Source organism: Lagenorhynchus albirostris, chromosome 18, assembly GCF_949774975.1.
Source record: "Lagenorhynchus albirostris chromosome 18, mLagAlb1.1, whole genome shotgun sequence".
Lineage (NCBI taxonomy): Eukaryota > Metazoa > Chordata > Mammalia > Artiodactyla > Delphinidae > Lagenorhynchus > Lagenorhynchus albirostris.
Genome location: NC_083112.1, coordinates 3,082,071 through 3,096,218, shown reverse-complemented (window position 1 = coordinate 3,096,218; position 14,148 = coordinate 3,082,071). Strand labels below are relative to the sequence as shown.

Sequence of the window (14,148 nt, the reverse complement as noted above, 5' to 3'; positions counted from 1 at the left end):
TAACCCAGATAAGGCCAGCCAGCCCGTCACACCTTGTATAGAATCGACACCCTTCCCAGAGATACAGTGACCCAGTCTTGTCCGAGCTACGGTTTTATGTATACTTTCAGTTTTAGACACAAATGATTGGGTATTTAAATGAAGGCAGAGCTCTGCTCGTTTGAAGCATCCTCCCCCGTCTTCACCTGGAGAGGCCCCAAGGATGCCACGTCCATGGGGGAAGGACAGTCTTCCTTTGAGATGTGGACACGGGGGTCGAAAGGGAGAGGGAGAGGGTTCTGTATTAAGGACCGGGCAGTGGGGAAAGGAACTTCATCCTTGGAACTAGAACCCACCATTGAATCTTAGATGCATTTTCCTATGGAAATGTTATAAATTATGGTTAAATTCACTATATTATCGGTTAAATGTAGTTTGGTGGACAGAGTCTATGGGGAAATAGATTGCCCGTAAGTAACCCTTTAGAATACAACCTGTTCATAAGGTGTGGATGCTAGAATTTGAGCTCCCGGTCAGAGTCTTGATTCCAGCAAGGTTCTGGGAAAGATTTTGGAATGACTAAGAGAAGGAAAGGACCTACCAGGAAGGGAAAGGGGAGGATAAAACGGGCAGGCTCAGCAAACGGCAGTGCTGAACATCCTACAATGCACAGGCCAGCCTCACAGCTGAGGGGGATCTGGCCCTGGATGTGCAAGAGGAGGGGGTTCCCATCCTTCATTAGTCAGTCACTGGCTAGAGCAGAGGATGCAGAGTTCAATAAGACCTGGTCTCTGCCTTCAAAGAACTTTTTAACCTCACCGGAGTTGCATGGAGAGAGCAGACAGAGAGACCAGAGTTGCAGAGCACCGTGGCAAGTGCTGAAACAGCAGCTCCCACGGGAGCCCACAGAGGACGGGCATCTGAGTTGGGGAGGAAGGAGAGAGAGCCTCCAGGGAAGAGCTGATCTGAGTTAGAGACAGGCGGGGCGCATGTTTATCCGTCAGGAAAAGAGAAGCATCTCTAGACGTTCCAAAGAGACCCTAACTGAGGGATTATTTTGCTCAGCTGAGAAACGAGAGAAGCCAGAAGAGCTCGGATGGACAGTAGCAGGAAGGTGCTGTCTCCCGAGGCTGGAGAGAAAGGGGGGGCCAGGTGCCAGTGCCCCACCCCCCCGCACAGGAGCGAGGACCGGCAGGGACCCCAGCAGGAGTGGCAGCTAAGGAGGGACACAGCAGCTTCTGGACGAGCCCCAGCAGCGGCCCAGGCAGAGGGGATGCCCCGTCATCTCCCTTCTTCCCGCACATGGCGTCTCCCGCCCGTGCTTCCCACTGGCCAACCTGACCGGGAGCCATTGGTCAGGGGAGCCTGGGGACCGTGGTCCCCTAATACAGAGAGACAAGAATGTCTGCGAAAGGCTCTGAGAGCCAGTGAGGAAACGGCCCAGAGCATCGCAGTGCGAGGGACTGTGGCTGTAAGTCACTCGGCATCCCTAGAGGGAAAGGTATGGCATGCTGGGCTGAGACGTGACACTTCTGAGGTCTGGAGGCAGCCAGCATCCCTAGATGAAGTGGCACGTGTCCGTCTGCACTCTGGGAAGGACACTGCGGCTGAATGGGGGGTGAGTTAGACCGCAGGACAGGGGACTTGTCAGGGAAGCCTTCCAGGTGGACGCACTGGTGGCGGGGGGCCAGACCAGGATTGTCGAGATGCACAGTCTAATCTCTTAGGCTAACCGCTGAGGTCTGGCGGGAAAGGAAGAGGGCTAGGGTGACCCTGGGGCTTGGCCAGTACGTCCCCTGCTGCCCAGTGCTTTCACCTGTCGTAGCTTGACCAAGGGTCCTCATCTTTACGGTTAGGAGCTGGACGTCCCCTGAGGCCATATTCTGCCATGCTGTGATTCCAGGCTCTGTGCTTCCACCCCTTTAGCATGCAGATTTCAGTGTTCGCTTCTAGTGTCACATTTCCTATCATTTACCCGAACATGTAGCGAAAACCTCGTTTGTACATCAGCCTGGTACGTATTCCTGAATTTCAAATTCAAGTACAAGTTCTTATTTAAAAATGACTGGTCATGGTTGTTTTCAGAGAATTCTCATGACGAATGAAAAGAAATGTTCCCTTCTAAAGTTCAAACAATCCAGAATCCAGCTGCTAGACAATGGATTTCACAATATTCCCATCTAAAATTCTTTCTTGTAGTTCTGTTCATAAATATGTCTGGCTGAGCTCCCACAATTTACAAGACTTGCTACAAAACCACTGATTGAATTGCAACCCTTGTTAGTGAATAGAGGTCAAAGTATTAGTTCTAAATAATGCAAGTTGGTATGTTACTCGGAAATTCCAGGAAAAGCTTTCTTCCGTGATTTTCCGTTTCGTTCCAAGCAGCAGACAACAGTCACGTTGTTCGTGGAATAGTAAGTCACTGGTCTTTTAAAAGCATGTTGCCCCAATTAGAAACTCAGATATGAGTGTATTTTACTGGGTCTGTATCCTAAGACTTACATAAGCTTTAAGTACATACTTAGACTTTTGAGTGTTGTAAAAATGTGAACATCTTCACATTGGAATGATATGGTGGTACGTAATGAGGAATCGTTAGCCTTGGTACCGTTATTGACAAGGCAGGATAACAGATACAAAATTCATATCCAGATAAATAATCTTGGTGTGCAAAGCACAGTTCTTACTCTCAAAGAGTTAATGGTCTTGTTCTGAAGGCAGCCATGTAAACTTGTTAAAATGATAAATATAGATCAGTATAATATGCTTTTATAAAACAACCTGGTGATATGCCTGGAACCCACAGAGTAAGGGGTCTAATTCACTTTAGGGGGAGCAGCAAGGGATTCTCAAAGAAGGTGACAGACACCTGCAGACGGTCTCAGAGTTAGACTAAGGGGAGGTAGGTTTTTCTAAAGCTGTTTTCACCGAGTTTCCATCGATCCATCCTTCCAACTACATTGTTCTCCTTAATGTAGGGTGAACAGTCATCCCGCTTTGCCACGAACTTTCCTGGTTTCACCCTGAGAGTCCCATATCCCAGAGGACGCCCCATCCGTGGGCCAACTGGGACAGCCGGTCACCCGAACTTACTGCCCCCCAATCTTCCTGTACCCATGGCATTTTCCCCCTAGAATGGGCAGTCACCTTGTCACTGCCTTGAATTTATCATGGGGCCTACACACATCCAACACAGGCCAACAGAGGCTCATGAACTGATTGGTTGGTTGAGATGCACATAAACGTCGGCACCTCTTATTTTATAGACGTTGCTGAAGCACAGGTTACTGAAATGACTTTACTCAAGATTCAGGTGGCAGTTTAGACCTAGACCTGGCCCCTGGCCCTCCACAGACCATTCTCAAACCTCCCAGCAGCAAAGCGACGCTTCCCTGCACCCCTTGAGCCCTTAGGGTCAGCTTAACAGTTGGGTCCTTGGTTATAGACGGTCTCATAGCGCCCTCTGGTGGTGGTATCAGTATGTTGTCTTCGTCCAGCCAGATTACAGGGCAGGGATCCTGTCTGTCCTGGGTCCAGGGCAGGTCATAACAAGACTATTATTACGTAATGTGCAGTCAGTGGACTTGACTTGCGACTGGACTTGACAGTTGGCACAGACCATCCGCTTCATTTCAAGATTGTGACAAGCTGCAACAACCCTCATGCCCTGTCCCTCCCAGAGTAGGTGAGGATGGACGGGTGATGCTGGGTGTTGGATTCATTCTGCAGCTGGTTGTAGGTTTCACATCCACCCTCGGCGCCGGGATGATTGGAGATTTTACTGATATGGTTCATTCAAATGCAGCCTACAGCTCTTCGGGCTCCTCATGCCTCTGTTTGGACATTAGACTGCAGAGGGCATGTGGGCACCCCATCCACCTTCTGATGAGCGGAACTGGGTAAGTGGACATCAGAAAGGCTCCAGGGTCTGCATCCGTGTAGCCTCCCTGGTCCTGGATGGAATCAACGCTTTAACCATGATTCTCCCTGGAAATCCCTCCTCAGTGGGCACAAGGTAGGGGCAAATGAAAATGAACCCATCAGAGAATTTGGAGAGAAGAAGCAGATGAGACCTCTTTGCGTGAGATTTTTTTTCTGCATGTGAGAGGAATAAGCCAAATTGGGGCCTCACCTCAAGGTCTTTATACAACTTGTTCCTTCTCTTCTGCCTTTAATGTCGCCTCCGGAATAACGGCCTTCACTGCCGTCGTGAGGGCTTCCGGGATCTGACTTAAGTCCGGGTTATGTCATAAGGCACTGAACTTGGAGTCATGCCTGCGTTCAAATCCCATCTCTGCCTCTGTCTCTGTTCATTAGTTTGAAGCAGTGAAGAAGCGCATAGGCTTTGGGGTGGGGGAGCCGCAGGACCCCCAGATGAATTACCTAACCTGCCCAAGCGTCCATTTGATTGTGTATGAAATGGAAATCATTCGGTTGACCTTGTAGGTTTGCATACCTACTCAGTGTCACGATGTTTTGAAAGCACTTAGTACAGGGGCCTGACAGGTAAGCACTTCATAAATGGTGGCCTTTTCGGGTTATGATCAGACTCTTCCCTCCCTCCCTCCCTCCCTCCCTCCCTTCCTTCCTCCCTTCCTTCCTTCCTTCCTCCCTCCCTTCGCTATCGTTCATTGAGTGCAGGGGAGCACGCTAGCCCTTGAGGGCTGATGGGCAAAAGCTGAGGGAGCAGCATTTGTACCTGGGGGAGAGCGCAGACACAGGTGTACAGTGGGCTTCTGGGTCTGAGGGAGCAAGGTAGACGGTGCGGGTATTTGTTTAATTTGAATTTCTGTGTCTGAATTTCTAATGTTTCAGTATTATCCTCACCTCCACTCCCCAGCCAGTTATAGAGTCCTCTGACAGAGGCCCTTCTAATGCGGTTTCCTTCACAGAGCCTGACCTGAGGCCACCTCAGCGTGGTCCCTCCTGCTCTTGTGGCCCTGTGGCGCTTTGTAGCTCAGTCATTAGAGTTTTGGGGTAATCTGTAGACAATATGCAGCTAAAAGTGTCTTGGTCTCCATCACAACGCATCCCTGCCTGAGGCCTCTTGTATACTAAGCACTCAGCCTCCTACCAGCTGCATTAAATTTAACCTAGTTCAGCGTTTCCCTGTGACACATTTTGAAATAGTGTTGGGTTTTGTGTGTGCGCGTGTGTGTGAGATAACTGAAGATGTCTTCTATTTCGAATAAAGAGAAGACATAGTCTTGAATGATGCCTTGGCTTTTTCATTCTAGAAGTTTTTCAAAAGTTTCCTGTAACGAGTTCCAGTGGATTTCAGGGTTTACCATCATATTGAATGCACAACCTATAATTATCTTTTTTTAATGAATGCATAATTTGCATTCTTCCCTCTCATTTAATGCAAAATGAATTAGAAAAAAGTAACATTTTAACTTAATTTAAAATAGGTTTTATGTGATCGGCCCTGTCAGGGGGCAGGTCTGGTTTTCTGTTAGCAATTATTAAACAAATAGATGAGCCCCCGTTGATAGAGGGAGGCTCTTCTGGGGGCAGACGGCTAACTCTCTGCTTTGTTTTCCGCTGCAGGCGGTGACCACGACCGCGGAGCCCGATGTGCACGGCAGGCGGGAAGGCCAGGCCGGCGGCCTCTGGGAGGAAGGCGTGCGCGAGGAGCCGGGGGACACGGAGGCGCGCGTGGGTCTGAACCGCGCTGCCCTGTGCCCGCGGGCTCCCGGACCCCAGACCATGACCACGGCCCAGAACGGCCACGGGCGCGCAGCTGCGGTCCCCGGTCCCATCTCTGATCCCAAAGACCCCGGCATGGTGACCTACCCGGCGTGTCGACGGGAGGCGCGGCTCAGCCCGGCCCGCCTCCTGCGCCTCTTCTCCGCCGGCGCGAACAGGACGCGCGCCGACCCCGAGCGGCCCCGGCCCGCCGGCCTCGTGGGCAGCTCCTCCACGTGGAACGCCCTGGCCTCCTTCCGGAAAATGGGGTCTTTCAAAAAACTGAAGACCTCGGTCCTCCAGGGAATTCAGAATCGGGAGGGATGGGACGCCGCCAAAGAGGGGGCCGAGGAACGCGACCTGGGCAAGGCGGTCCCCAACGGCGTGGCGGCCGGAGCCCCCGCGGGCAGGTGCCCCCCGGGGCCGGGCTTCGCGTCCGACGGCTCGGACCCCGAGGACCCCGACGACGGCTTCGCACGCGGCGCTCCCCGGTCCCGCAGCATCCGCCGCGCCTACGGCCTGGGGCGCATTCGCCTCCTGGATCCGGAGCCGCCCGCCCCGGAGACCGCGGCGGGCGAGGCCCCGGCGCGGGAGCCCGAGAGGAACGGCGTCTGCAGGCGGAGCAAGAGTACGGACAGCCTGACCTTCCTCAAGAAGAGCTCCTTCCGGAGGAAGTCGGCCTCGCACCTGGCCGAGCTGCGGCGCGCGCCCGAGAGCGGGGCCCCGCGGAGGACGCTGAGCGGCTCGTCCGCGGACTCCGACAGCTCCGGCGGGGCCCCCGCGAGGCCCAGGCGCTGCAGGAGCCCGCTGCGGGCCCCGGACCTGGCCCGGGTGCTGCGGCTCGTGGGTGACGGCGCGGCCGGCCGGCCGGGGGACCCCGGGGGCGCCCTGCCCGGGCCGCGGCCGCACAGCCGGCTGCACGACGACTACTCCCGCCGCGCGGTCGCCGGTCCCGAGCGCGGGCGAAGGGGCGAGGAGCCCCAGGACCCCGGGGTGGCGGGTGCTGGGGGCTCGGCCAGTGACGCGGCTGCCGGAGGTGCCGTTCCTCGCGCCCCCGGCTCTTCCTCCAGGCCCCCGGCCCGGGAGGTGTCGGACAGAGGCTCCAAGGAACCGGGCCCTGGCGACCGGTCTCCCGTGGAGCCCGAGCCTCCTCTCGGTCCTCCGAGGCCCACCACGCCCAAGCCCCCCAGCCCTCGGAGCCCCGACGCAGCACCTGCCAAGTGTCCCAACAGCGTCAGCGCGCTGTCCCTGAGTTCAGTGGACAGCGAGGAAAGGGCAGAGGGGCCCGTCCAGAGGGAGCAAGGCCCCGGGTCCTTCCAGGATGCGGTGCAAACCGCCTGTGACCTGGGCAGTGAGAACACCGGCGCCGGCAGCCACCCGCAGCAGAGCCTCGGGGGGACGAACTGTCCAGAAGACAAGACGGACGAGGTAAGGGCCGAGCGGGACATCCTTGGTGACCCGCCACTGCTTTATTTCCCGGGAGTTGAATTAGAAACGTGCAGTTTGATACCTGTCAACGCCTGAGTGTTGATGGTTCAAAGGAATTTTTATGATGGTTATTGTACTTACTTATTTTTTACTGGTAACTACATACTTTAATTTAAAAATAGCCTATTTATCTAAAGTAGCATGTACTTATTTTTAGAGTAGAACATAAGCATCTCATGAATTGAATTCACTAATAACTGTCAAGGCTCCAAGAGTAATGGTCTTTTCATATCCTGTCAAGAATCCGGGTAACCTTACTGTGTAATTTTCACTTTATAAATGCATTCAGTAATGTTCCCTTACAGAGCTGAGAGCCGAGGAGATAGATGCATGCATGTGTCCATATTGCAAATTGTTCTCTCCGTAAGTTCCTAGACTGTATCACAGGTATAAACTGGTGCTTCCTTCCCACCGATCCCCGGATGGGACCTCAGTTTTGCCTTGCTGCCTGCAGACGAGTAACGATACAGCAAACTCGGAAGCCAAGGCAGCCTCTGGACTGTTTTTAACCTTTGGTTTACACGGAGTCTTAGAAGGTAGAGCCTACCACACGTCACTTAGAGGAGATCTAAATCTGCCTCATGGGTCCCTGGGTAGCCAGAGAAGGGAGGCCGCCTCACCTTTTCTGGATCTGGGTTTGCATGGAGACCTGGGGCGGCCAGTCTGTCTTCCAGAGGTCTTGTATGTTGATGACCACTTGCTCATTTGCATATTTCCAAAGAAGCCCATGGAACAGTTGTAAGGACACGGGACTAGGTGTCAGCCGTGGGAAGGACTCCCGACTCTGCTCTGGTTTGTGTTACTGATCAAGGCCCGAGCCGGTCTGAGCTTCACCTCTCCCTGGATGATGCGATGAAGTGTAATTCTTACCCCAAGCACCCCGTCCTGCCATACTGATGGTTCAGGACACCCCCTCCTCCTTCAAAAGAGGGATTTGCCTAGTTCTAGAGGGCTCTTTATGCTAAAGGAGGAGATTTTATTTTCTGCTTAATAAAATCAGTAAAAAAAAAAAATCATTAAAATATTTTATTCCTGAGCACGTATTAACTAAACATATTCAAGAGTTAAGTTTCTAACTTAGTTACTTCCCAGGGTAATTTTTGACCATTATATACTTTTACATGCATATTTGCTGTTCTTAGTTTATATCATTTAGTTTCTACCCAGAAGGGATCACCAAAGAGAGAAAGCAGAAGGACACAAATTATTAAGAGTGCATGCATGTTGATAATTCTACGGATTTTCTTGAAGATATTCATTACATTTTTAGGTTGCATTCATTTCCGCAAAATTCTCATGTAGCACAACAGGCTTCCTCTTGTGCTTTTAGAGTAAATGTAAGAAAGAGAAAATATAGTGATGATTTTGCCCAGTTTGCATTGTATATATTGGTAATATTTAGTGTTACTTGCAGAGAAGTACTTGCAAAATATAATCTGAAACGTCCTCTTTTATTTTGACATTTAGAAACAAAGTGCAAACAAAACAAAACAAAAAGCACCTTGCGAAATGCAACAGCTCCAATCTTCATGGTTAGAAGCAGTATTTATCAGTCTTATATAGCCTCCCATCAAACTAAATAACAGTCTTTACTATATTTTAATGTGCACTGTTATTTTTTAATTTATTCAGAGTATGGTTCCACCTATATGTTTAAAGCTATTTTGAGCTGTGGTTATGGTTGAATTTTAAAAAGTTGAAACCTGCGTATATTATGATGTTATTTAAGATGCATATGCATCATGAAATTTTCAATAAGGGAGAATAATTTTTTAAATGTAGAATCATTTATTTGTAACATACTACTCTAAAAGGGACAAAATCTTTGAAAAACTGCACAGTTTAACAAGAATGTCCAAAAATAGCCTCCTTGGCGTTGTACTCCTGCCACCTAGTGGTAAACTTTGTTGTAACAACGATGATCTGGGGAACGAGACTGAAATTGTTACTTGGTTGTGAAATGCAGCTGAGCGTTTATACCTGTTGCCCTATAAAGGTACAGACACAGGCCCTAGTTCCTGGTGGTGCTGACAGGTACCGTAGATGAAGCTCTTTTAAGTGATGAGAATCCACTGTAACTCCGTTACAGGGAGCTTACGTCTTCTTTGGGTAAATGTTTCTAGTTTGGTTGGGGTCCCAGCTCTGCCTTCCAGAAGATGCCAAACGTTAGGCAAAAGCCCTTGAACCTCTCAGAGGTGGAATGTGCGAGAGCTTTCTGTGCCTTGGAGGTTTGTAAGAACCAAGGAAACCGTGGCTGACGGTCCACACTGGCTGACGTTGTCTGCTGGTCACTATCCATTTGATGATCTTTCCATCCTCGATTGACCTGACTTCTTCAGACAGTGGCCAGTTAAGGTCCGTTTTTTCCAAAACTGGTTGTTAACACTCACCCTGTTGCAGGCTTCTGGAGGATTGTGAGATTTACATGTTTATTCAGTAACACGTCTCATCTAATTCTGGAGTACCTCCCAGGTGTAAGACACTCAGGTGTAGCTCTAAGGAATAGTGGGTGATGTCGAGGAAGATTACTGATTACCCAAGATGTATCTAAGTCATAGTAGAATATGAAGAATGGATTAAATTCCTCAAAAGAGGTAAAGCCATAATGCTGCGGGATTTCACAGGAGTTGTGGTTCTTACCCACGTCCCAAATCAAGGAAAGCTTAATAGGGGTGATCACATCTGACTTGAAGAAGGTGAGATTTCTGCAGGTAGTTATGGAGGGGAAGGTGGGGCATTTCAGTGGTCAGATGTACAGCGATTTTATGTGGTTTGAGAGAACAGGATGTAACAGTTTGATCTGATGTTGCAGAACCATCCCAGTTAAGATGAAATTGTTAGGTTCAGATCACGGACTCTTGGATTCCAGACAGTCTGTACGTTACTTGATAAGCATTGAGGAATCAAAGATGTTTCTGAATAGAGAAGGGCCAGGCTCAAAACTGTGTGTTGGAGAAGGTAATTCACCATCAGTAAAGAAGAAAACTAGCAAGGTGACCGGAGGGAAAGCTGTCAGGAACTTATTGCCACAGAGATCTTGGAGGTGACAAGGCTCTGAAACATGGGGGAGGGAATCCAGTATGTGAGGAAGGACAGAGTGAGTGAAACAACACATAATAACCAAAGCGTACCTTGTCATTCATGTATTACCTACCTGGGTGTACCAGACACGGAAAAGAAAGAGTTAAAAAGCAAATGGGGGCCTCCCTGGTGGCGCAGCGGCTGAGAGTCCGCCTGCCGATGCAGGGGACGCGGGTTCGTGTCCCGGTCCGGGAAGATCCCACGTGCCGTGGAGCGGCTGGGCCCGTGAGCCACGGCCGCTGAGCCTGCGCGTCCGGAGCCTGTGCTCCGCAACGGGAGAGGCCACAACAGTGAGAGGCCCACGTACTGCAAAAAAAAAAAAAAAAAAAGCAAATGGCTCTTATTCTCATAGGCTCGAAGTCCAAGTGGTAGATTGGGATATATAAGGGTAATTGTGATAACTAACGCGTCAGGAAGAATGTACTAGGCGCCTTGGAGCAACACAGACAGGATTCTTAGCTCCGGGTAAAGAGGGCACGATGCAGGGGGAAATGCCGGAGTGGGGTCTTGAAGGAGATCAGGATGGGGATGCACCAGGTGGCAATGGAGGGAGAGCGGCAGGGCCTTCCAGTCCAGGTGGAAGCGTGGGGAGGGGGAGGTGTGGGACACGGGGCGGGACTCAGCCATGGGAGCGACCTGAGCTTCCTTTCCTCTGCTGTAAAGTGGTAAGAGTGGCTGCCGGCTGCCTAGAGGCTGCCCAGGGTCTTCGGGAAGGTTAAGAGGGTGATGCACGTGGAGTCCTTAGCTCCCAGCTTTGCTGTAGCGTGTCCACAGGAGGTGAGTCTGCTGTGCTCATTGCTGGACAGGGTGGCTGGGTGAGTGGGAGCGATGAGATTGGAGAGGCCCGTCGCACGATTAGGAAGGACCTCGCTGGGCCCTGCAGGGTGTGGACTTGACCTTGCAGGCTGTGGAAAGCCAGAGGAGTGTGAGGCAGGGACCACAGAGTGCGGCTGGCTACACAGAGAGGCTGGGGATGGGACGGCCCTAGGGACAGACAGAGTCCCTCGATAGTCTAGTCCAGCGGTGATGAGCGCTGAACTAAGGCCATGGAAATGGGGCAGGGGCTGATTCCAAAGTGATTTTGCAGTTATGTTTTTAATTAGCATTGGAGTGTTTGGGCGGAAAGAGAAGTCAAAGGTGACTGCCGACGGAGAGGATACTGTTGTGTTGGGACCCAGAATCAAGCCCCAAAGACACTGGACCAGCGCTGAACTTAGGTCCAGCCCTTGCGCTAACACGATGGCAGCTCAAGGGGACCCTTACAGTTGGCTCCAGCACTCAAATGTTTGAGGGTCTTGTAGCTTTCTTCCTCAGGGACTTGGGCCCTCAAAATCGTCGGAAGCCCTCGCGGTATGCAGCCTTACGCAGTTGAGACGATTTGAGCGCTGGACTGGGAGACTTTAGTTCTGCGGGATGCAGTGTTATTCCTGCGTGGGGCTTCGGCCTGCCAAGGTCACCATCCCCACCTGGGGCTGTCCGGCCTGGGGACTTCATGTGCTCCGTCGGCCCCTGCCCCTGGACCACTGCCAACTTTTTGCTGCTGCCTCTGAAAAAGGAGGGTATTTCTGTGGCATCAGCAGGTACACTGTCACTAAAATAAAGCCTCTGTCTAGCTTCTGGTACTGGAATCATCACTCCAGTAGGTCAGGAGGAGCTAAGTCAGGCCTGTTTTCAGCGTGGATTAGGAACTCCGGAGCTTTACGATGCTCACAAGGGTACTTCATACATAACGATGGTTCCGAGTTACTGTTTTTTCTGTAATTTAATCAGAGACACGGAAATATTGCATAATTTTGACTCTTTGCAGATTACTTAGACATTACTCTCCAGGTTACTTAAATAGGTACTTGGGAGATTTAAACAGTTCTGCTGGAGGTTAGAATTATCCACCGCTGTTTCACAGAGTCTAGAAATGCCAGAAAGATGAGGTTGCCTACATAGAGGTAAATGTAGTGACCCTAGAAAACCTGCCCAAGATTTTTAGGAGCTTTATTGAGGTATAATTTGCATGACAAAATTCACCAATTGTAGGTATACCTATATACCTGCGCAAGAGCCTAGTTTTTATAGAAATTACTGTAATAACCATTTGTAGTCAAGTATAAATGATATACTGTATCATATTTGCTATGAATTTTAAGCTTTCTAAAGTATATGAAATTCTTAAAAGAAATGATGTGAACCAGTATCACAGTGTATTTGTCAAAGTTTTAGTATCTTTGCTTATTTGGTGCCTTGTTTTAATTTGTGGGTAACAAAGGCTTGATGAAGTTATGGAATGTAGAAAAGTAGTGTCAGTATTCTTTGCGGGAAACTTGAGCCTGATGGTTAAGAAACTGATGGCAGTGCATATGTTTTTCTCGTGTTCTGTTTTTCTCGTGTTCTGTTTTTCTCATCTTAAGCTTCCCTATGATAATCAAGAAGAAAGAGTGTCCGAGGTTGGGAATTACTTTCCCGCTGGCCCGGCGACGCACGTTCACTTTGATGTGTCTGCCACGACCGGCAGAAGGAAGGCCGTAGGCATGAGTTGACAGGAGCACATCAGCACAGTTTGTCACACGTCCCTGTGTAAACCGAACGCTACCTCTGTTTCTCCCACCAGGGACAGTGTGAGGACACAAGGACGATGAGAATGCTCCAGTCACTCAGGAGGAGCACAGTGAAGATGAGGGGAGGACTTCAGGGGGTCGCCCCCAGTTCAGGAATGGGGGGCGGGGGAGCCTCAGGATTGGTTGCCAGCCAGCGATGCCAGCATTTCCGAGTGGTGGGGAGGCTCTCCGGTGTAGAATAGTCGGGCTTTGTAGGAGCGCTGCCCAAGTTCAAGTCCTGACTTTGCTGCTAACCAGCTGTACATCCTTAAGAAAAATACTTGACTTATTTAAGCCTCATTTCTTTAAAAATGGAGGTAATAATAGCTATCAGGAGTAAATGAAATAATGCATATAAGATACATACCACAGTGCCTGGAACATAGTAGAATATTATTAAGCTTAATATCATTATCATTAATCTTATAGTTTATCTTGTCATATTACAAACTGTATTATTATATTACGTATAATATTATTATATATATTATTAAACAATATTATAAAAATTATATTAATTTTATAATTAAAATTAAAATATTACACGTTATATGTTATAATTAAAGTTATACTATTGGCTATATTAGTAATCATTAATATTAACAATAAAGCATAAATATTAGCTTTTATCGTATTCATTGTTGGTTAAAATTGCCGCCTTTGGTCAGACCCTTCAGTACAAACCAGTTAAATTCTGCAAATTACTTCCCATCTTGTAGCCCGAGTGTCTCACAGTTTGGAATCAGACCACCCAGGTTGCAAGGTAAAGGCACAGGTCCTGAGCCCCACCTGGGGCTACTGAATCAGAAGCAGTAATCTGGACCTTTAACACTATACCCCGGGAAATATCTCAGGCACTGAAGCTTGAGACCTGCTGTCCAGGCCGAGGCTCCTCTAGGTACTGATATCCTGTATGTTAGGTTTGGGCATTTCTCTTCCACATCTACCCCCGCTGACTCTTGGTTTAGGAAAGAGAGGCATTAACCCCTGCAAGAGTTAAACATGACTTGTAGTCCTGGTTTTCTCATTGGACTCTATTAACCGGATACGAATCTCTATAGAGTACAAACAGCAGTTCCCCAGGGATGAAATTAACACCTTCCAAGCAAGAAGTAAATGGTGGAATAAAGAATTGGGTCTAAAATACGTTGATCAGAAATTGCTACACCCTCTGCCGGGGCGGGAGTTCTACCACCTCCCTTTGGAACTTTAACGATGTCATTGGCTCTTACAACTGAAAGTGTCAGCAGCAACCGCTCATGTTTAGCGGATGGTTTTTCAGTGAATAAAGATTCTTCTCAGCCACCCTGTCAAAGAGGTC

General features: G+C 49.5%; 1 protein-coding gene across 3 annotated transcripts in view; it reads left to right on the top strand.

Moving 5' to 3' along the window:
* Positions 1–14,148, top strand: part of SPATA13 (spermatogenesis associated 13) — a 120,553-nt gene that overhangs the window by 42,241 nt on the left and 64,164 nt on the right. For 2 of the 3 annotated variants that reach the window (XM_060129488.1, XM_060129487.1), the window contains exon 2: positions 5,533–7,098. In XM_060129488.1, the coding sequence (XP_059985471.1) occupies positions 5,692–7,098 (1,407 nt within the window). In that variant the 5' untranslated portion in view covers positions 5,533–5,691. Of the gene's footprint in view, positions 1–3,787; positions 3,882–5,532; positions 7,099–14,148 lie in introns of all 3 variants that reach the window. The other variant, XM_060129486.1, reaches the window with a different exon arrangement.